Source organism: Ursus arctos, unplaced genomic scaffold (genome assembly GCF_023065955.2).
Source record: "Ursus arctos isolate Adak ecotype North America unplaced genomic scaffold, UrsArc2.0 scaffold_4, whole genome shotgun sequence".
Lineage (NCBI taxonomy): Eukaryota > Metazoa > Chordata > Mammalia > Carnivora > Ursidae > Ursus > Ursus arctos.
The window spans coordinates 31,902,178-31,926,886 of record NW_026623056.1 but is presented as its reverse complement, the minus strand read 5'-3'; the positions used below and the strand labels follow the sequence as shown (position 1 = coordinate 31,926,886).

Genomic DNA, 24,709 nt, shown 5'->3' with positions numbered 1-24,709 from the left:
ACAGACCACTCTCTACAGCTGATTTAAAAATCATAAAAGAATGCATAATAAAGAAGTTTTTAACAGAATAAATCTAACTTAACTGATATATTTAGAATTATACTTTACAAGAATGTACATTTTTTTCAAATGCACATGGGATACAGACCAAAATTGATCATATACAGGGCCATAATACAAGTGCCAATAAATATAAAAAAATTGTAATTATTATAAAGGATGTTCTCTGACCACAGGGGAATTAAACTAGAAATCAATGACAAAAATATACAAAGGAAATAATCTTTCAAAATCAAGCAATTTACCTCCAACTAACTTAGTTGTTAATGAAGAAATCACAATAGAATTTTTAAAAATATCTCAAACAGGAAGACAGTCAAAATACAATATATCATTATTTGTGGATACATCTAAATTTATGTTTAGAGGTAAACATAACTGTTAATAAAAAGACGGACTAAAATTCAATGATCTAATTACTTTGAGTTAAAAATATCAAAATTATCCTCCCCCCAAAAAAATAATAATGTTAAGAAAAAAAATTAATGAAATAGAAATGTGTAATAGCAAATATCAAAAAAGCTAAAGTTTGTTTATGGAAATAAGTTGGTGAAGTTTTGTAAAATTGTCAGGAAAAATAGAACAAACTTAACATCAAGAATGAAAAAGAGGATTCACTACTGTTAGCATCAATTAAAAGAGAATAGGATAGTTATGATCAACTCTATAGTAGTAAAATTTAAGAGATAATACTGTTAAAAATACAACTTAACATATCTGGCTCTAGAAGAAATAAAATATGAATATTCATATGTCTATCTAAAGAATTGAATTAAAATTTAAAAAACTTTCACATAGACAACTCTGGGCCCAGATGTCTTCGTTGGGAATTTGTCTAAACATTTGAAAAGGAATATCGTCAGGGTGCGGAGCTGGCTCAGTCAGTGGAGCATGCAACTCTTGATCTCAGGGTCATGAGCTCAAGCCCCATGTGGGCATAGAGCTTACTTAAAAATAAAAAAAAATAAAGACTACAAATCTCTCAGAAAACCTTTCAGAGAACAGAAAGAGGGAATATTTTTTTTCTTGCAAGAGGGAATGTTTTATTATTTTATTTTATGAGGCCAGTATGTTTTTTATACCAAAACCCAACAGGCACATCACAAGAAAGGAGATTTATAGGCCAATCTCTTTTATGAATATAGATGCAAAACTACTAAGTAAAATGTTAGCCAATAAAATTTAGTGATATGAGAAAAGGGTGATACCTCAGAACCAGGTCAAATTTATGCCAGGAATACAATCCTAGTTTAACTTTTGAAAACAAAACAAACAAACAAACATACAAACAAAAAAATGCTATCAATGTAATTTACCACATTAAGTCAATTGGAAAAATCTCATGATCATGTAATTAAATGAGAATATGATTAAATTCATCATCTATTCATGACAAAATTACCTAGCAAGCTAGGAATATAGGGGAAATTCTATAGTCTGAAAGGGATTTCTATTTAAAAAAAAACCCCAAAACAAAAAACAACTGAACCAAACATTGTTCTTATTGGTGAAATGTTTAAAGTTTTGCCTCCTATGTTAAGAATACACAAGAATGCCTTCCATCACACCTAGTATACAACATTAAACTTGTAGACCTATCCAGTTCAGTAGGGCAAAAAATGGAAATAAAAAATATAAAGATTGAAAAGGAAGACACAAACTTAAAACTCAGAGATAGCATGATTATGTATATGGAAAGTAAAAAACAATGTACAAATGAACTATTTTAATTGATTTGAATATGTAGGAAGTCACTGGAAACATCAATGTACAAAATTCAACTGTATATACTAGCAACAAATATAAAATAAAAAATTATTTAATTTAAAATAAGATACAAAAAAATCACATAATCTAGAAGTAATCCTATAAAAGATATGTAAGACATCTATAACTAAAATTGTGAAACAAATTTAAGTAGGAAAACACTTTAATATATGGAGAGATATACCATAATTATTAATTATACTCAATATTGTAAAGATATCACATTTTCCCAATTTGATCTAAAGAGTTAATGTAATCCTGATAAAAGAATATCAGCAGCAATTTTTTTGAAGAAATTAATGAGCCAATTATAAATTTAGTATAGAAATATAAAGAGCAATAGCAAAGCAATGTGGCAAAAAGAACAAATTGAGAAATTGCCTTAATTGAGAGATTGAAGAAGATGGCCACAGAGTAGGAGTACCCTAGGCTATGGCTTGTCCCACAAGTACAACTAGATGACTATCAAACCATCCTAAATAACCCAGAAATTGACCTGAAGACTGACAGAACAAACCACAGCTAAAGTGAAAGAGGCCACATTAAAGAAGTATGAAGACATGGTTTAGTTGAGAAACAGTGCTGCCTGTGGTGAAGGGGAGTTATGGTCAACGAGAAGGGCAAGAGAGGGGAGTTCACAGGGGAATGCACAAGGAGAAAGTCTCCCTATAGCCATTGGCTTAGAAAGCAAGAAGGGCTGAATGAATGTCATGAGTTGTTACAACCAATGGGGCTTAAAGCCTAGAGTTTTAAAAGTCAGTGGGCTTGGCTGGGATAGAGCCTAGACGGCATTGCGCTGGTCTTGGAGAGAAGGCAGGAAAACAATCTGGAGGCATATGGCATTGAAACAACAATCTGAAGGGCATCTGGGGCACACAGTGGGGAGATTATTTGCTATTCTCAGAGCATGACCCTGAGAGATAGACACCTCTCTGGGAACAAAGGAGCTGGCTGGCCACAATTTTCCTCCTCTACCCCTCAAAATAAACACAGAGCCATCTGCAGGGAGCAGCACAGCACAGACACTAGCTGCCTAACTTCTCAGTGGAACTGTGCTTCACAGTCATATTTACTTCAGCTCTAGTGTGGTGGACCTCTCCCTGCAGAAGACTAGCACAAACCCTTGCCCACACCATGTCTCCTGACCAGAGAGTTTTGCAGGACCTCAATTCTAAAACAGGTGGTAATCTCATTTCACAAGTAGACCAAATCAAACCTAGTTAAAACTCATCACATTCAGACAAGGGACCAAACACTGCTTACAACAGGCAAGGAGAGTGCCTCTGCAGATGACTGGCCTTAAGGATAGAGCAGCCAGAACACAATAGCACAGGGCATGCAACACACACTGGAGGCACTCTCTGAAGCACCAGGCCCTGGGCATTACACAGTCTCTTCTTCATAAGGCCATTACTTTCAGAAGCAGGAGAGATAACTGGCTTTTCTAACACACAGAGGAAAACAGAGACTTTGACAAAATGAGAAGATGGAGGAATTTATTGCAAATGAAAGCAAGGTAGGGCCATGTCCAGAGATCTAAGTGAAACAAATATAAGTAACATTCCTGATGGAGAATTTAAAGCTGTGATTATAAGGATACTCACTGGGCTTGAGAAAAGAATGGAGAACATCAGTGAGACCTTTATCACAGAGATAAAAGAGTTAAAAAAGAATCAGAGATGAACAATGCAATAAACAAGATTAGAAACCTTGATGCAATGAACAGCAGGCTGGAAGAAGCAGAACAAATTAGTGACCTAGAAGACAAATTATGGAAAGCAATGAAGCTGAACAAAAGAGAGAAAAAAGAATTGTGCAAAACGAGAATAGATGAAGGAAATCAGTGACTCCATCAAATGTAATAACATTCGTATTATAGGAGTCCCAGAAAAAGAAAAGAGAAAAAAGAAAGCAAAAAATTTATTTGAAGAAATAATAGCTGAAAACTTCCCTAATCTGGGGAAGGAACAGACATCCAGATCCAGGAGGCACAGAGAACTCCCATCATAATCAACAAAAGCAGGCCCACACCAAAGCAAATTATAATTAAATTTGTAGAATATAGTGATAAAGAACAAATCTTAAAAGCATCAGGACAAAAGAAGTCATTAATTTATAAGGAAAAACCCATAAGGCTAACAGCAGATTTTTCAACAAAAACTTAAAAAAGACAGAAGGGAGTAGTATAATATATTCAAAGTGCTGAACGGGAAAAATCAGTAGCTAAGAATACTCTATCTAGGTTGCCTCAGTGGCTCAGTCGGTTGAGTATCTGCCTCTTGATTTTGACTCAGGTTATGATCAGGGTCATGAGATCAAGTCCTGTGTTGGGCTCCACACTCAGCATGGAGTCTGCTTGTCCCTCTCCCTTTGTTCCTCCCCCACCCCTCTCAAATAAATAAAATAAAATCTTAAAAAAAAAAAAGTACTCTATCCAGCAAACCTAGCATTCAGAAGACAAGGAGAGGTTAAAAAAAAAAAATTCCCAAACAAATACTAAGGGAGTTCATGACCAATAAAACAGCCCTGCAAGAAATATTAAAGGGGACTCTGAGTGAAAAAGAGAGACCAAAAATGACAGTGTAAAGGCTGGAAACATAAAAGCAGTAAAAATGAATATTTCTGTAAAAAAAAAATTCGTCCAGGAACTCACAAAAAAGAATATAAAATATAAAACATATATATAAAATGTAGGGGAAGGGGAAAAGGAGAAAAGAATGGATTCAAACTTAAAAGACCATCAACTTAATATACACTGCTATATGCAGAAGTTTATATATAAACCTACTTGCAACCATATTTCAAAAATCACTTATAAACATGCAAAGAATAAAATGAGAAAGAAATCCAGATATATCAGAAAATCAGCAAAATATGAAAGATAGGAAGATAAGAAAGGATCAGAGAAAATCTCCGGAAACAACCACAAAATAAGTAATAAGATGGCAATAAATACATACCTATCAATAATAACTTTGGATATAAATGGACTGAACATTCCAATTAAAAGACATAGGGTATAAAAATGGATTAAAAAACAAAACAAAACAAAAACAAGACCCATATATGTGCTGCCTACAAGAGACTCATTTTAGACCTAAAGACACTTGCAGATTGAATGTGGGAGGATGGAGAAACACGTATCATACAAATGGATGTCAAAAGAAAGCCAGACTAACAATATGATATATCAGACAAACTGGACTTTAAAACAAAGACTGTAACAAGGGACAAAAAAGGAAGGACACTACATAATGATAAAGGGGATAATCCAATAAAAAGATACAACAGTTGTAAATATTTATGAACCCAACATGGGAGCACCTAAGTACATAAAACAATAACAAGCACAAAGGAACTAATAATAATACAATAATAGGGGATTTTTAACACCCCACTTATGTCAGTGGAGAGATCATCCAAACAGAAAATCAATAAGGAAACAATGGCTTTAAGTGATACACTGGACCAGATAGACTTAATAGATATATTCAGAATATTCCTTCCTAAAACAGCAGAATACCCATTCTTTTCAAGTGCACATGGAAGATTCTTCAGAATAAATTACATATTAGGCCACAAAACAGGTCTCAACAAATACAAGAAAACTGAATTCATACCATGCACCTTTTCTGATCACAACTCTTTGATAAACTAGAAGACATCACAGAAAAAATCTGGAACAATCACAAATACATGGAGATTAAATGACATGCTACTAAACAATGAACAGGGCAACCAGGATATAAAAGAAGAAATAAAAAATACATGGAAATGAATGAAATGAAAACACAGTGGTCCAAAACTTTTGGGGTAAGGCAAAAGTGAAGTTTATAGCAATACAGGCCTACTTCAAGAGGCAAGAAAAATCTCAAGTAAACAACTTAAACTCACACCTAAAGGAGCTAGAAAAAGAATAACAAATGAAGCCTAACATGTCAGAAGGAAAGAAATAATAATGATTAGAACAGAAATAAATGATATAGAAACTAAAAAATAATAGAACAAATCAATGAAACCAGGAGCTGGTTCTTTGAAAAAAATTAATAAGATTGATAAACCTCTAGCCAGAATCATTAAAAAGAGAAAGGACCCAAATAAAATTGCAAATGAGAGAGGAGAAATAAAAGCCAATACTACAGAAATACAAACAATTATAAGAGAATATTGTGAAAAACTATAGGCCAACAAATTAGACAACCTAGAAGAAATGGATAAATTCCTAGATACATATAAACTACCAAAACTGAAATAGGAAGAAATAGAGAACTGGAACAGACCAATAACCAGCAAAGAAACTGAATCAGTACTCAAAAAAAAAAAAAAAAAAAAAAAAAAAAAACACCCCAAAAAACAAATATCCAGGACCAGATGGATTCATAGGGGAATTTTACCAAACAAAGAAGAGTTAATACCTATTCTTCTGAAACTATTGCAAAAAAAATAGAAGTGGAAAGAAAACATCAAAATTCATTCTATGAAGCCAGCATTATCCTCATTCCAAAACCAGATAAAGATACCACAAAAAGAAACAAACAAACAAACAAAAAACTATAGGCCAATATCTCTGATGTACATAGATGTAGAAATCCTCAACAAAATACTAACAGAATCCAACAATACATTAAAAAAATTGTTCACCACAATCAAGTGGGATTTATTCCTGAGTTGCAAGAGTGTTTCAATATTTGCAAATCGATCAACACGATACATCACATTAATAAAAGGATAAGAACCATATAATCATTTCAATAGATGCAGAAACAATGTCTGACAAAGTACATCATCCATTCATGATACAAACCCTCAACAAAGTAGGGACAAGGGAACATACCTCAACATCATAAAGGCCATATATGAAAAACCCACAGCTAGTATAATCCTCAATCGGCAAAAACTGAGAGCTCTTCCCCTAAGATCAGGAACAAGACAAGGATGTCCACTCTGACCACTTTTATTCAACATAGTGTTTGAAGTCCTAGCCACAGCAATCAGACAAGAAATAAAAGGCATCCAAATTGGCAAGAAGAGGTAAAACTTTTACTATTTGCAGATGACATGATACTACATCTAGAAAACCCAAAAGACTCCACCAGAATACTGCTAGGACTGATACACAAATTCAGTAAAGTCCCAGGATACAAATCAAAGTATAGAGATCTATTGCATTTCTATACACCAATAATGAAGCAGCAGAGAGAAATTAAGGAATCAATCCCATTTATAATTGAACCAAAAATAATAAAATACATAGGAATAAACCTAACCAAAGCAGCAAAAGACCTGTATTTTGAAAACAATAATATTGATAAAAGAAAGCTAAGATTACACAAACAAATGGAAAGATGTTCCATGATCACAGATGGGAAGAACAAATTTCATTCAAATGTCTACACTACCCAAAGCAATCTACACATTTAATGCCATCTCTATCAAAATACCACCAGCATTTTTCACAAAGCTAGAAAAAACAATCCTAAAATTTGTATGGAACCATTAAAGACCCCAAACAGCCAAAGCAACCCTGAGAATGAAAAACAAAGGTGGAGGCATCACATTTCCAGACTTCAAGTTACATTACAAAGCTTTAGTAATCAAAACTGCATGGTACTGGCACAGAAATAGATACGTAGATCAGTGGAACAGAATAGAAAATCCATAAATAAACCCATAATTATATGGTCAAGTAATCTTTCAAAAAGGAGGAAAGAATATAAAATGGGAGAAAGTCTCTTCAACAAATGGCATTGGGAAAACTGGATAGCTACATGGAAAAGAATGAAACTGGACCACTTTCTTATACCATTCAGAAAAATAAATTCGAAATGGATTAAAGACCTAAATGTGAGACCCAAAACCATAAAAATCCTAGAAGAGAACCCAAGCAATAACTTCTTTGACATTGACCATAGCAACTTCTTTCTAGATATTTGTCCTGAGACAAGGGAAACTAAAGCAAATATAAACTCCTAGGACTACATCAAAATAAAAAGATTCTGCACAGTGAAGGAAACAATCAACAAAACTAAAAAGAAACTTATGGAATAGAAGATATTTGCAAATGATGTATCTGATAAAGGGCTAGTATCCAAATATATAAAGAACTTATACAACTCAACACCCAAAAAATGAATAATCTAGTGAAAACTGGGCAGAAGACATGAATAGTCATTTTTTGAAAAAAGACATACAGATGGCCAACAGACTTATGAAAACATGTTCAACATCACTCATCATCAGGGAAATGCAAATCAGAACTACAATGAGATATTACCTTACACCTGTCAGAATGGCTAAAATCAACAACACAAGAAACAACGGGTCTTGGTGAGGATGTGGAGGAAGGGGAACCCTGTTGCACTGTTGATGGGAATGCAAACTGGTGTAGCCACTGTGAAAAACAGTATGGAGGTTTCTCAAAAAGTTAAAAATAGAACTACCTCACAGTGTAGCAATTACAGTTCGAGGTAGTTATCCAAATAGAAAAATACTAATCCAAAGTGAATTAATTGATGTTTATAGCAGCAATTAATTGATGTTTATTATCAACAATAGCCAAATGATGGAAACAGCCCAAGTGTCCATCAATTGATGAATGTATAAAAAAGATGTGGTATATATGTATGTATGTATGTATATATACACACACACACATACACACACACACGCACACTATGGAATATTTGTCAGCCATAAGAAAAGAATGAAATCTTGCCATGTGCAATGACATGGGTAGAGCCAGAGAGTATTATGCTAAGTGAAATAAATCAGAGAAAAGCAAATACCATATGATTTCGCTTATATGTGCAATATAAGAAACAAAACAAGCAAAGGGAAAAGACAGAGAGGGGCAAACCAACAAATAGACTCTTAAGGGCACCTGGGTGGCTCAGTCAGTTAAGCATCTGCCTTCAGCTCAGGTCATGATCCCAGAGTCCCAGGATCAAGCCCCGCATCAGGCTCCCCACTCAGCAGGGAGTCTGCTTCTCCCTCTGACCCTCCCCCCCTCATGCTCTCTCTCACTCTGTCAAATAAATAAAATCTTAAAAAAAAAAATAAAGAAATAGACTCTTAACTATAGAGAACAAACTGATGGTAACCAGAAAGGGGGGGGGGATGGTTTAAATAGGTGATGGAGATTAAGGAGTGCACTTGTGATCAGCACCTGGTGATGTATGGAAGTGTTGAATCACTATATTGTACACCTGAAACTAATATTACACTGTATGTTAACTAATTGGAATTTTAAAAAATTATATTACTAGATACTCAGAGTTATTATAAAATTATAATGACTAAGATTGTGTGTTGATGGCAGAAATATAGACTGCCAGACAAAACTGAATAAAAGAAAGAGTACAGAAACATCTGTCATATATAGAGAGAATTGATTCTTTATGAATATGACTCTCCAAATCAGTGAGGAAAGAATCTTTTAAATAAATTATTCTGGTTAATAGGATATTCATATGGAATCTATTTTTACAACACATCATACTAAAACTTTATTTCAGGTATACGATAGATTTAAATGCTACAAGAAAACAATAAAGCTTCAGGAGGATTATAGAGGAAAAAAATTTTCTTGATATTTGGGAAGATTTCATAAAATATAATTAGCACTAACCAGAAAGGGGAAAGAATTATAAAAAGATTACATTAAAATTAAGAACTTTTCTTCCTCAAAAGACACCATTAAGACACGGAAAATACAAGTCACAAGGAAAAGATTTTTATATCATATATAAACAGTGAAGTGCTTATATCAGATATATAAATAATTATGACAAATATATGAAAAAGAGACAGTCAACTCAATAGAAAAAAAAATGGCCAACAGACCTAACAAAAGAAGTAACCAAATAGTCATAAGCATGTGAAAAGGTGTTCATCACTCATCAGAATAATGTAAATTCAAACCACAATGAGATAACATTTTACATACCCATCGGAATGGATAAAATTTTTAAAAGACTGCCCATACCTTTTTCTGATGTTGTGAACAGCTAGAACTCTTTTGTGGAAAAGTTAGCCTCTTTGGAAAATTATTTGGCAGCATCTACTAACTCTAAACCACTAATTCCACTCCTATATAGCTAATAAAGTACGTAAGTGCTCCAAAATAGAGATATGAAGGATTTTCAGAGGCACATAATTTGTAATAGTGCCAAAATAGAAACAACTTAAATGTTTAACAACACTAGAATGGGTAAATATGCTGTGGTGTATTCATACAGTGCAATTCTATACAGCAGTAATTTTTTAATCTATTTCTTCACACAATACACAAATCAATTTGACATTATGACATGTATTACAGTAATACATATTATTGACCAAAAGAAACTAGACTCAAAATAATTGGTTCCACTTACAGACATTTCAAAAACTAGTAAAACTGATATAGAGTGTTAAAAGACAGTAGTGGCTACTATTGGAGAAGATGTAGGAATAGTGACTGGAAAAGAGAATGAAAGTGTTTTGGTTGATGCTCTTCTATTTTTTAATCTGATTGATTATACAGATGTATTCTTTTTGATATTTCATTGTAGTATAATTTCATGATTTGTGCTGTTAAGTAAAAAAATTACTTCAAAATATCAGGAAGTTACATTACTGAAAATGTCAGAGTAGGACAGGTTTCTCCACTAAATGATTATTAAGCTGGCAAAAACAATTTTTTTTTCAGAAGTCTAGAATCTAACAGAAAATTATAACAACAAGGAGAATGCTTAATGAAAAAAGGAGTTGCTATAAAATAAATAAGTCATGGGGATGTAATATATAGCATAGTGAGAATAATTTATAACACTGTATTGTATATTTGAAAGTTGCTAAAAGAGTAGATCTTCAAAGTTCTCATCACAAGAAAAAAATATTTGTAACCATGTACGGTGATGGATGTCAACTAGACTTCTGGTGATTATTTTACAAAATGTACAAATACCTAATTATGTGGTACACCTGAAACTAATATAATGTTAAATGTCAACTATATCTCATTTTTTTTAAATGCTGCTGAATTTTGGTAAGAGAACATATGGTATTTTACCTTACCCACTCCCCACCTCAGTGGTGGCAATGAAGATAGCAGCCTGTATTCCTCTTACATAGTTTCCTGGTGCCAGAAAGAGTAATAAATACAGACCTTATTCTCGAAGAATTGTAGTTGTACTTGCCCTTCATTTTTACCGGTTTGGTGCCTCCCTGAAGGATTAGCTCAAGGACTTACCTTTGTTTTCTCTGCCTCAGAGCTTTCCCAGGGCTAAAGTGGCATCCTGGAAGGCATTTGTCTGAGTAATTAAAGGCAGATGTACAAGTTGCAGCTCAAGTGGGGCAGGCGATAAGGGCAGGGGCAAACAATAGAAAGTTTGTACTCTTGTAAAGAATAGGCTGTATAAGAAAATACATGAGGGAACAAAGGTTTTGTAAAGCTCCCACTTATACTGCAAAATCTAGATGTCCACATGCATGCCTACAGCTGGACACATGCTAAGAGAATTCCTGAGAAGATTCTAAGATTTCTCCTCTAGAAGGAACTTTAGGCACCATCCGAACAGGAAGTGAAGGCTAATGCAGATTTGAAAAATAACCTGGTTTGCATTGCAGCAGTTTCCTAACACAGAATCAACTTGCTAAGACAAGGAGATGGTTTATTATTGTTGCTATTGTTATGTATAAGTAAAGTATATACAGAAAATTAAATAAGAAACAAGAAAGGAAGCAAAATGGTACTTTTTTAATCAATTAAGCATAAAAGAAGGCAGTCTTGGAGGCACTGAACAATAAAAAAGATTTGACATATGGAAAATATATAGCAAGATGGCAGAAGTCCTTCCTTTTCAATACTTACATTAAATTAAATGAATTACACTCTCCAATTATAAGGCAGAGATTGGCAGAATGGGTAAAAATACATGATCTAACTGTATGCTTTCTACGGGAGACACACTTTAATTACAAAGACAAAAATATGTTGAAAATGAAAAAATGGAAAAAAGATGTTCCACGAAAACAATAAATTAAAGAAAGGCAGAAAATGTCTATAATAATTTATTTTTTTGTGGATATACTAATTTTAGACAAAACAGATTTTAAGTCTAAAATCATTACAAGAGATGAGGAAGAGATTATATATTGATAAAAGGATCAAATGTGTATTACATGGGTATATTATAAACATATACATACAATAACAGAACTCCAAGATATATGAAGCAAAAATGGACAGAATTAAAGTAGGAAATAGTTTTACAATAATAGTCTCAGTAATTGATGGAAAAACTAGATAGAATATCACTAAGGAAACAGAGGACTTGAACAGCATTATAAATTAACCTAAGAGACAATATATAGAGCACTCAACACAACAATAACAGAAACACAGAACACACATATTTTTTAAAGGTGCATATAACATTCTCCAGGACAGAGCAGTTGTTAGGCCACAAAACATGTCTGAGTAAAGGTAGGAAGACTGAAACAATAGTTTCTTCTCCAACCAAAATATAATGAAACTCATAGGTAACAACTGAAAGAAAATGGGAACAATCACGAATATGTGGAAATTAAGCAACGTGTTCTTAAACAAAAGACCAAAGTAGAGATCCCAAGGGAAACTGGAAAACATTTTGAGATGAATTAAAAGAAAAAGTAGTGCCATTTAGCAAAACCAGTACCCAGGGGGAAATTTATAGCTATACTGCTTGCATTAAAGGAAGGAAAACGTTCTCAAATCAATAACCTATCTTTACATCCAAAGAGCTGGGGGGAAAAAAACAACTAAAGCTAGCAGATGTAAGGAATAACAAAAATTCAAGCATAGATAAACAAAACAGAGGTCAGAAAGGCAATAAAGGAACTCAACAAAACCAAAAGTTGGCTCTTTGAAAATATGGACAGAATTGACTATGGTGACTCAGAATAAAATAACACTCAAATTATTAAAATCAGAATTTAAAGTATGATACTATCAACCTTACTTAAGTAAAAAAGGGTTATAAAAGAATATTAAACCAATTGTATGCCAACAAAGTAAATAACCTAGATAAAATGGATAAATTCTGAGAAACAAATTACCAAAACTGACTCAAGAGGAAATAGATAATCTGAAGAACTTAATAATAAGAGACTGAATCAGTAATCAAACCTCCCATCAAAGAAAAGCCCAGGGTCAGATGGCTTTATGATGAATTTTACCAATCATTTAAGGAGGTAACACCAAATGCTTCTCAAACATTTCCAAACAATAGAGGGGAACACGTTTTTACTCATTCTCTGGGGCCAGCATTACCCTAACACCAAAGCCAAACAAAGACATCACAAGAAAACTATGCAAAACTATTCCTTATGAATATAGATGCAAGTGTACTCAATGAAATACTAGCAAATGGAATCCAGTAGTGTATTATTATGAGAACTACAAAACATGATCAAGTGAGATTTATCCTAGGAACACAAGAGTGTTTCAGCATACATAAATCAACATAATACCCACATCAATAGAATGAAAGGAGGAAAAACATGGTCATCTCTTGCAGAAAAAGCATTGGACAGATGCCCCTTTCATGATTTAAAACCAAAACAACAGCAACATTCAGATAACTGAGGGACTTCCTTAACCTGAAATGGAACTTCCTTAACCTGGTAAAGGGCATTTTTGCAAAATCCACAGATAGTATCATATTTAATGGTGAAAAACTGAAAGCTTTTCCTCTGAGATGAGGAACAAGACAATAATCCCAGCTTTGTTACTTTTATTTCGTATTGTACTGGAAATTCTATCCAGAAGAGTGAGGCAAGAACAATAAAAAGCATCTACTGTGAAAAGAAAGAATGGTAGCTCTATTTGCAAATGTCATAATCTTATATATGTATTAGTGTGTTTTTATATACTAACAATGAACAATTCACAAAGGAAATTAAGAAAACAATTCCATTTGTAACAGCATCAAAAAGTAAAATAAAATACTTAGAAAAAAATTTACCCAAGCCGATGAAAGAGTTTATACACTAGAAAATATAAAACATTGCTGAAAGAAATTTAAAAACACAAAAATAAATGGAATTCTATCCCATGTTTATGAATGTAACACTTAATATTGTTAAGATGGCAATATCCCAAGTGATGTAGAGATTCACTACAATCCTTATTGAAACCCCAATGGCTTTTTTGCAGAAATGAAAAAGGTTATCTTAAAATTGATGAAATTGCAAGTGACCTGAAATAGTCAAAATGATCTTGAAAAAAAAAAACAAAGTTGAAGGACTCACACTTCCCAATTGTAAAATTTCCTCCATAGCTACAGTGATCAAGACTGTGTGGTAATGTCATAAGATTAGAGATATAATTTAATGAAACAGAATTGGGATTCCAGAAATAAAATCATATATCTATGACTGATTTTTTATAAGGCTGCCAAGATCATTTAATGGGAGAAAGGCTAATCTCATCAACAAATGTTGCTAGGAGAACTGGATATCCACATACAAAAGAATAAAGCTAGACCCTCTCCAAAATCTGTAAAGAACTTGTCACACTCAACACCCAAAAAAACCAAATGATCCAGTTAAGAAAGAGACAGAAGACATGAATAGACATTTTTCCAAAGAAGACATCCAGATGGCTAACAGACAAATGAAAATATGCTCAGCACCACTCCTCATCAGGGAAATACAAATCAAAACCACAATGAGGTATCACCTCACACCATTCAGATGGCTAAAATTAACACAGGAAACATTAGATGTTGGTGAGGATGCAGCAATAGGGGATTGCTCTTACACTGTTGGTGGGAATGAAAACCAGTGCAGCCACTGTGGAAAACAGTATGGAGGTTCCTCAAAAAGTTAAAAATAGAACTATCCTAAGATACAGCAATTGCCCTATTTACCCAAAGGATACAAAAATACTGATTCATAGGGATACATGCACCCCAATGTTTATACCAGCATTATCAACAATAGCCAAATTATGCAAAGAGCCCAAATGTCCATTGACTGATGACTGGATATAATGGAATATTACTCAGCCATAAAAAGAATGAAATCTTGCCATTTGCATCGATGTGGATAGAGCAAGAGTGTATTATGCTAAGTGAAATAAATCAGAAAAAGACAAATACCATATGATTTCACTCATATGTGGAATTTAAGAAACAAAACAGATGAACATAGGGGAAGGGGAGAAAATGAGAGGGAGGCAAACCATCAGAGACTCCTAACTATAGCGAACAAACTGAGTTGATGGAGGAAAGGTGGGGGGATGGGCTTGATGGGTGACAGGTATAAAGGAGGGCATTGGGTTTTATATGTAAGTGATGAATCACTAAAATCTACTTCTAAAACTAATTACACTCTATGTTAACTAGAATTTAAGTAAAAACTTGAAACAAAAAAAGTTAGACTCCTACTTCATACCATATGTAAAAATGAACTGAAATATGATGAAAGACTTGAATTAACAGCTAAAGCTGTAAAATTCAAAGAGAAAACAAAGGAGTAATCTTTCGTGACCTTGATTATGGCAAAGGTTTCTTAGATATTACACCAAAAGCATAAATAACAAAAGAAAAAAATAGATAAAATGGTCTTCATCATCAGGTGAAAAGACGACACTGAGTTGGAGAAAATTTTCAAATCATACCCAATAGGGTTTAGTATTCAGAATATATAAATAATTCTTAGAGCTCAGCAATAAAAAGACAAACATTTTTTTAAGTGAGCAAAGGACTTGTGTAGACTTTTTCAAAAAAGTCTACAAAATGGGTAACAAGCACATGAAAATATGCTTAACATCATTAGTCATTGGGGAAGTGAAAATCAAAGCCACAAGTATGTTTACTACTTCATACCCGCTAAATTTTTTTTAAAGAGGAAAATAACAAGTGTTGACAAAGATGTAGATTAATTAGAACTACATATATTACTAGTGGGAATAAATGGCTAAAATTTTTTTAAAGAGGAAAATAAGTGTTGGCAAGGATATAGATTAATTAGAACTACATACATTGCTAGTGGGAATGTAAAATGGTTCAGCTGATACAGAAAATGGTTTGGCAGTTTCTCAGAAAGCTAAATGATTATCATATAACCAAGCACTTCCACTTTTAGGTATATACAAAACTTGTACATGAATGTTCACAGAAGCATTATTCACAACAGCCAAAAGGTAGAAACAAATGTTTTTGTTTTTATTGAGATGATCATATGGCTTTTCTTCTTTAATCTGTCAATATGATGAATAACAATATGGTGACTGATTTTTTTTTTAAATGTTTAACTACTCTTGCCTTCCCAGGATGAACTGCAACTTAGTCATGATGTATTATTCTATGTTTTTGATTTGATTTGCTAATATTTTGTTGATAATTTTTATACCTGTGCTTGAAGAATAAGGTTTTGTAATTTCCTTTTTGGTTTGGGTGTCAGGATAAAGCTGACCCCATAAAATGTTGGAATTATTCTATCCTTTTTATTTCTAGATGAGTTATTATAGAATTGCCATTATGTTATGAACAAATACTGATACAACTCTAGATAGGTTTAAGGATTTGCTTTTTATATTTTGAAGCTTAACTTTAATTTCACTGTAATATTCACTTCAAAGTTACTTTAATGTAATCAAAATTAAGTCAGGTATTTTTTATTGAGAGTAAATAATTTTATATAAAAATATACTGCTCATTCAAGCCAGTTTTCATTGTTGTCTATTACACATAAAATCTTCCTACAGTAAAATCTATTGTTCTTTTTTAAAATCTAGATTTTAGTGCATTGTTTAAAAAGTAAACCACTGCTATGAGGTTGGAAATGGTTTAGCGTATATCAGTTCTCATTGGAATGGGGTTTTGAATCAAATTTTAGCAATAACTCAAGTTTTTATACATTTAGGATGATTATGGTTTTTTTAAATTTACTGTAATTAATGCTAATGTATTTTTTATCTAGTCATGCAGACGGATCAATAAAATTTTGGGATGCTTCTGCAAGTAAGTTTTAAGTCTCTTGTTCTATAACAGAAAACACTTGGTTAATATTTACTCAGAGCCATTCACCACTTTTTAGTTTGGACAATTAATTTTTCAGATACATTTTAGCATGCATAAATGGCTATGTTATAAAAATCCATTTCCTATGTTAGATCAGTTTAAAGTACTATCTCTACCATACTTTTCCTTTGTAATATAAACAGGACTGAATTCACTATCAGTAATCCATTGTATTTACAAAAGATAAGGTATGTTGAAAAAAGTACAAAACTTCGTCAGATTAACTCTGCTGAAGGAATTTCCTTTACCTCCAGCTCTTGTCCTGGAGAAGTTCTTTTATTTCACTAGTCCACTTTTCTACTTGTCTACCAAGTCTTGTGTGAATCAAAAGAAATGATTTGATAAATGTAAAATGTCTTTTAAGATGTTTGAAAATTATATTTTAAGGAATAAGATAGTGCTTTCAGTGTTGAAGGACATGCAAAGATATTTGACTTGATTATATCCATATATACCCTTCATAAAACTTACACTTACTAAATCAGATAAAGAAATGTACATATATGAATAGAAGGCAAACAGTATGATAAGAAATATAAATGTAACACAACTCAAATTCTGTTTGTTACCAGAAATTTGAGATTTGTTTGAACCAGGTAGATCCAGAAAGGGTATTTTGATGGGGTAATATTTAATGTGAGTTTTGGAAGATAGTTAAGATTTAGTAGTCAGGAATAGGAGGAGAAGAATAAGTTAGCGATGATTCAGTTTCTGAGTATGGGTAACCAGCAAGATAAAGGTAACGCTTTTGGAAATGAGGAATACAAGAGAGTGCTGGAGGTTTGAATTTTGTAATCATACCACAAAATCCAAGTGTTTAGCAGGTAGGAAAAACAGTCAAGAATGGACAGTAATATAGAAGCAGTGTAAAAGTGATAGTTAAAGTAGTAAAGGTAAACAGCTTCTGAGGAAGACCATGATAAACACAAAAGCAAAGGGAAGAAGGTTGAATATTGGTGATACTCTTAGCCTGCAAGCTAAACTCTTTCAGCAGTGGACAAAACCATCAGCAAGAGCAAATAATTAAGTATGTAAAACCATGAATTTTGAGGCGCCTTTTTGAACTCCCACAATAGAGAGCAATGGCTCAGGGAGAAATTCTAAAGGACAAAAGATTTTCTTTGGATGAACTTTTTGTAAATCAGACTTTGTTCCAAGAACACAACTTTATAGTGACATTTTTGTTCCTTTCCCACCACCTCAAAGTTACTCCTTAGCTTCTAAAATGTGAGAGGACACCTAAACATCCTAATGATTAGAGTACATGGCACCCTTAAGCATGCATAATATTTTAAGAAGTTGATTTTTAAATATTTTATCACATTAGAACATACATTGCAAAGGTTTGCAGCATATTTAATATTTTTACTGTAATCAATTATAAGGATGCATTTCCAACTTAGTGGATATCTTTGAAGAAATATCACTTAGTCTGCCAATTTTGAGGAACAGAAGTTAGGTTATACTGGATTTGAATAGTTGAGTTTGTTATTATTTGTATCTGTTTTCTTTGCTGAGTAATAAATTACCACGATTGAGCAGCTTAAAACAGTACTTACATACTATCTCACAGTTTCTGTGTGTCAGTAATCTGAGTACAGTTTAGCTGGGTTCTTTGGTTAGGGTTTCCTGAGACTGCAGTCTCAAGGTGTTGGCTAGGGCTTCAGTTTCATCTGAGATTTAGTGTCCTCATTCAATCTCAGGTAGTTGGCAGAATTCATTTTCTTGGAGGTTTATAACTCATGGCAACTTGTTTCTTCAAGGCTGGCAAGGAAGTGTCACTGTAACCTCAGGGAGGGCACCAGTCCTTCTTTTAATTATGATTATGTCAGCCCAATTAAGGATAACCTCTGTTGATCAACTCAAAGTCAACTAATTAGGGGCCTTAATTATGTCTGCAATATCCTTCTACCATTGTTATTGTCACATAAAATAATCATGGTATTGATACCCCATCTGACCTAGAAGGCAGGTTATAGCACCTAGTTATTAATGCCTTACCCATTTTCAAAATGTTTCGGTTTGACATAATTTTAGACTTAGAGAATAATTGCAAAAAAATACCATGAAGTATTCTATAGCTTTTAGCCAGGTTCCCCAAATGTCAGTGTATACTACATTTGTTCTTCCACCTTCCTCCCTCTCCCTCTTCTCCATATGTTCACATATATGTGTAGCTTTTGTAAACATTTGTGAGTTGCAGTGATGCTCTTCTTACACTACATGGCCCTAAAATACTTCACTATGTATTTCCTACAAACAGGACATTCTTTTACATAGTCAAATTATAGCTATCAAAATCAGGAGATTAATATGGATGCAATACTATTACCTAAACTGCAGGTCTTACTCAGTTTTCACCAATTGTCCCAATAATATCTTTTGTAATAAAAGAAAATTGAGGATTATTTATTGCATTTATCATCTTTTGAGTTTTCCTCAATTTGGAATTGTTTATGAGTCTTTATTTCATGAAATTGATATTTTTGAGGACCTAGGCCAGTTATTTTTGTAGAATCTTCAATTTGGGTTTGACTGATGTTTCTCATGATTAGTTTTAGATTATACATTTTTGACAGCAATTCCCAGATTTTTAGAAAATTTCTTAAGGGTCTTTTGTAGAATCAGAACTTTTTTATAGGAGAGTTATCATCAGGGTATACAATGGAAAAAATATCTCCCCAAATAAATATTCCTGAAAACGGTTCACTACTAAATTTTATAATTTAAATTTTATAATTTAAAAATTATAACTGATCCTATTCTAATACAAAGCCACTTGGAAAATATTCTTTCTAAAATAATTACAGATTATTGGACTCTCAATATTACTAGCTAGTAAATTACAAATGTTTCTCATCTTAAGGATTGTCTAGAAATTTGTTGAGAAGAGTAAACTCTCTAAGAATAGCTTCAGTCTCTCATGTAGAAATCAAAGCGGGAAATTATAGAGAGAATTAGGTTCAGTATTTCCACTGTAACCTTTCTGAGCCGCAGCGTTTTCATCTATAAATGAGGATAAAAATACTGACTTTATGGGACTTTTCTAAGGATCAAATGAGACAATGCATACAAAGGACCTACAAATTCTTTGGTATATAGTACATGTGCAATAAATATTTATTTTTCTCTGGAATCTCCATCCAGCTAAACTGTAATGATAAGAGTGCATGACACTGAATGCTTACTAGTTAAAATGTAATTTATTTTGTCTACTTGGATTTTATTTTAATGCTTTTAACAAATATATTGAAAAAGCTTCAACAATATCTAAGAATTAAGTTCAAATTAGAAGATAACTGTGCTTCAATATCTTATAGTCACTCTGCAGATGCTGTATAAGCTAAAAACTTCAAAAGTGTTTGAAAAACAGAAGATAGGAGAAGGAAAACCAACATGTGAAATTGTAGAGGAAGATCCATATGCCATTCAGATGATTAATTGGTGTCCGGAGAGCAGAATATTCTGTGTATCAGGAGTCTCTGCATATGTCATAATTTATAAATTCAGCAGACATGAAATAACAACAGAAATAGTGGTAAGTTATTTAAAAATTAATGTTTACAGCTAGATTTATTAAAAGAAAGGAATGATCATAGATTTTGGCTGGTGTTTGGTATGGTTTTAAGCCTTTAAGACTACTGTATTTGGCCAGTAATCCAATTCATAGGATTTTGAATTGTTCTTGTTACCTAATATGACATATTTAAAAATAGTTTGGCTTAAAACGAAAAAACATTTCTCTACCAAAAATTTGTATTTATTGAATAGAATGGATTATGTGTATATAGAATTTATACAGTCATTTATTCCTTTATGTATAAATGTTAAATTAATGAAGTCCTTGTATCTATTAAAATTTTTTGTCTTTTCTTGTCAATTGCCACAAGTGATCATTTCTCAACTACAATAAGATTATTTTTAATAATTTTCTAGATAGCAACATTTTTATAGAATGGAAATAATTATGGGCTACCTTATCTAAATTTTAAACTAATCAACTAATTTAATTATTTAATTATGCTCTCATAGGATAAATTAAACCTAAATTAAGGCATCTATAGATATTTGGCCTTCCCTACTGAGTCTATTTTACCATTTTATCAGAAAATAAAGATTATCTCCTAACGGCCTGTCTATAACTGTTTTGACCTCAACAATAAATTTAAGTACTGCCTGTTAAAGTATATGAGTTAAAATCCCACCCAGCCTTTAGAGTCGGATAAGCCTATATTTTAATTCCAGCTTTGCCAGTGAATAGCTACATGACTCTGAGCAAGTCACAAGGCTCTAGTAGTCAGTAGTGTAGTCTGGGTAAGATCAAGTCTCATACACTCATATAATTTTCTGTGTAAATAAAATGGAAAAATGGAAATAATAAATTTCAAATGATAATGCCAATTTCATAGGGTTCTTATGAGGATTATAACAAATCATTAACATAGTATCTAGGTATAGTTAGCACTCAATAACTGGTGATTGTTACAGTCACCAGAGTTTTTTTTGTTTTTTAAGATAATCATGACAGTCATTTTGATAATATTGCTATATTACCAACCCATAATGACGTTTGTTTTCAGCCTCAAAAATGCTGATTTTTTTAAATCATATGGTTTCACTCATATGTGGAATTTAAGAAACCAAACAGAAGAGCATAGGGGAAGGGAGGGGAAAATAAAACAAGATGAAATCAGAGAGGGAGACAAACCATAAGAGACTCTTAATCATAGGAAACAAAGAGGGTTGCTCAAGGAGGGGATGGGGTGAGGGGATAGGGAAAATAGGTGATGGACATTAAGGAGGGCACATGATGTAATGAACTCTGGGTGTTATATAAGACTGATGAATCACTGAACTTTACCTCTGAAACTAATAATACACTATATGTTAATCAATTTTTTTAAATGCTGATTTTTACATTGTAAAGCAAATATTTGCTATAAAATCAATTTTAATTAAAGCATTGAATGCAGTCATCAAGTACTTAATTTGTAAACATTTTTAGATTAAAAAAGATTTTGGATCATCTTTTCATTTCAATACAGTTTATCATATGTTTTTCAATTAAGAAATTCTAACCAAGTTAATGAAATTGAACTAAGCTAATGAAACAAAAATTAGAATTTATTTTGGAAAACCTTTACTAAATTTAAAGTCAAAATAGAATTTTTTTTCAAACTAAAAGGCTTGTACAAATAATACTTTGTGTGTTATGTATGTGTGTGTAAACACATCCAGTTTATTTTCTTTCACTGGAATAACCATGACCAATTTCTCATTTCATTATATATGGAGTTGTAATTTATACCTTAAAAGGAGTACTTAGTATATAAAAACTTTATCTCAACTAGTAGGTATTTTTCTTATAAATCTGAGGAATTAAGAAATATTTTACATTTTTTGTCAATGCCAGTGAATGTTCCACGTATTTCACTATTTAAATCAATTTGGGATACTTCAACTTTACTATAAATTAAAACTGAACTTGTTAATATGAAAAAGTAGTAATTACCAAAAAGTTATCAGAAACTTTAATGTGATTACTTATTATTATGACTTAGATAAAATTAAAACTTGATTTTTTTTAAAGTCATTAGAGGTACGACTTCAGTATGATATTGAAGATGTTATTACCCCAGAACCAGAAACAAGTCCTCCGTTTCCAGATCTCTCGTCCCAGCTTCCTTCTTCAAGGAGTCTTTCCGGAAGTACTAACACTGTGGCTAGTGAAGGAGGAACAAAGGACAGTATCCCATGCCTCAAGTAAGAGTTCCTACCAAATTCTGAAACAGTTTTACATATTAATCATATAATACTTTGAAACTGTGCCAAATAAAATTATTCTTTTTTATTAAATTGTTGTCAATTGACCTACACTCTACCAAGGGGTACTGTGGTCTTTCTTTGAATATCCATGAAGACAGCACAGTATTTTTATCCTTCATTACAAATTCATGGATTTACTTCCCAGAAGGATCCTAAAAACATGGCTTTAATAGAATGGAAACGTGTATGGCAGGTCAGAAACTTGGACACTTGCTTGGTATCTCCCAATTGTAAAAGTATGTTTAGGCAATTTCTTCAATTCTCTTGGAATCAAAAAGAAAACCACCTTTACTATCTACTACAAGAATATGTTAGAAAAAAAGGATTTCTCTCATGATTATTGAAGAAGTAATATTTCTTTCTTCTTTTTAACTAATGCTATGAAGAAGGTGAGATTTAAACAAAAAGTTGATGAGGGAGTTAGCTGAAATGTATCTGGTAGAAGAGCATTCCAGGCAGAGGTAACAGCTAGAGCAAATGCTTTAAAGTGCCTCACATATAATAATTCCATGCTCATGGACCGAAAGAACAAATATTGTTAAGTGTCTGTGCTTCCCAGAGCAATCCATATTCAATGAAATCCCTATCAAAATACCATTAACATTTTTCACAGAGCTGGAACAAATAATCCTAAAATTTGTATGGAACCAGAAAAGACCCCGAATAGCCAAAGGATTGTTGAAAAGGAAAGCCAAACATGGTGGCATCACAATGCCAGACTTCAAGCTCTATTACAAAGCTATAATCATCAAGACAGTATGGTACGGGCACAAAAACAGACACATAGATCAAAGGAACAGAATAGGGAACCTGGAAATGGACCGTCAACTTGATGGTCACCTAATCTTTGGCAAAGCAGGAAAGAATATCCAATGGAAAAGACAGTCTCTTCAACAAATGGAAAATTGGACAGTCACATGCAGAAGAATGAAACTGGATCATGCTCTTACACCATACTCAAAAATATACTCAAAATGGATGAAGACCTAAATATGAGACAGAAATCCACCAAAATCTTAGAGGAGAACACAGGCAGCAAGTTCTTCGACCTCGGCCATAGCAACTTCTTGCTAGACACGTCTCCGAAGACAAGGGAAACAAAGGCAAAAATGAACTACTGGGACTTCATCAAGATAAAAAGCTTTTGCATGGCAAAGGAAACAGTTGACAAAACCAAAAGACAACCAACAGAATGGGAGAATATATTTGCAAATGTTTTATCAGATAAAGCATTAGTACCCCAAATCTATAAAGAACTTATCAAACTCAACACCCAAAGAACAAATAATCCAGTCAAGAAATGGGCAGAAGACATAAACAGACATTTCTCCAAAGAAGATATACAAAAGACCAACAGACACATGAAAAAATCCACATCACTCAGCATCAGGGAAATAGAAATCAAAACCACAATGAGATACCACCTCACACCAGTCAGAATGGCTAAAATTAACAAGTCAGGAAACAACAAATGTTGGTGAGGATTCAGAGAAAGGGGAACCCTCCTACTCTGTTGGAGGGAATGCAAGCTGGTACAGCCACTGTAAAAAACAGTATGGAGGTTCCTCAAAAAGTTGAAAATAGAGCTATGCTACAACACAGCATTGCACTACTAGGTTTTTACCCCAAAGATACAAATGTATCACTACAAATGTAGTGATCCAAGGGGCACCTGCACCCCAACATTTATAGCAGCAATATCCACAATAATCAAACTATGGAAACAGCCCAGATATCCACTGACAGACAAATGGATAAAGAAGATATGGTGTGTGTGTGTGTGTGTGTGTGTGTGTGTGTGTGTGTGTAATGGAATATTACTCAGCCATCAAAAAAATGAAATCTTGCCATTTGCAACAATGTGGATGGACCTAGAGGGTCTTATGCTAAGTGAAATAAGTCAATCAGAGAAAGACAATTATATGATTTCACTCATATGTGGAAGTTAAGAAACAAAACAGAAGAGCATAGAAGAAAGGAGGAAAAATAAAATAAGACAAAATCAG

The 24,709-nt window shown here is 32.9% G+C and overlaps 1 protein-coding gene across 1 annotated transcript in view; it reads left to right on the top strand.

Annotated features, from left to right (window-relative positions):
• STXBP5L (syntaxin binding protein 5L) overlaps positions 1-24,709 on the top strand; it is a 425,975-nt gene that overhangs the window by 289,808 nt on the left and 111,458 nt on the right. Inside the window, exons 15-17 of the mRNA XM_044382469.2 lie at positions 16,777-16,817; positions 20,198-20,415; positions 22,468-22,640. Of these exons, the coding sequence (XP_044238404.1) occupies positions 16,777-16,817; positions 20,198-20,415; positions 22,468-22,640 (432 nt within the window). The remainder of the gene's footprint in view (positions 1-16,776; positions 16,818-20,197; positions 20,416-22,467; positions 22,641-24,709) is intronic.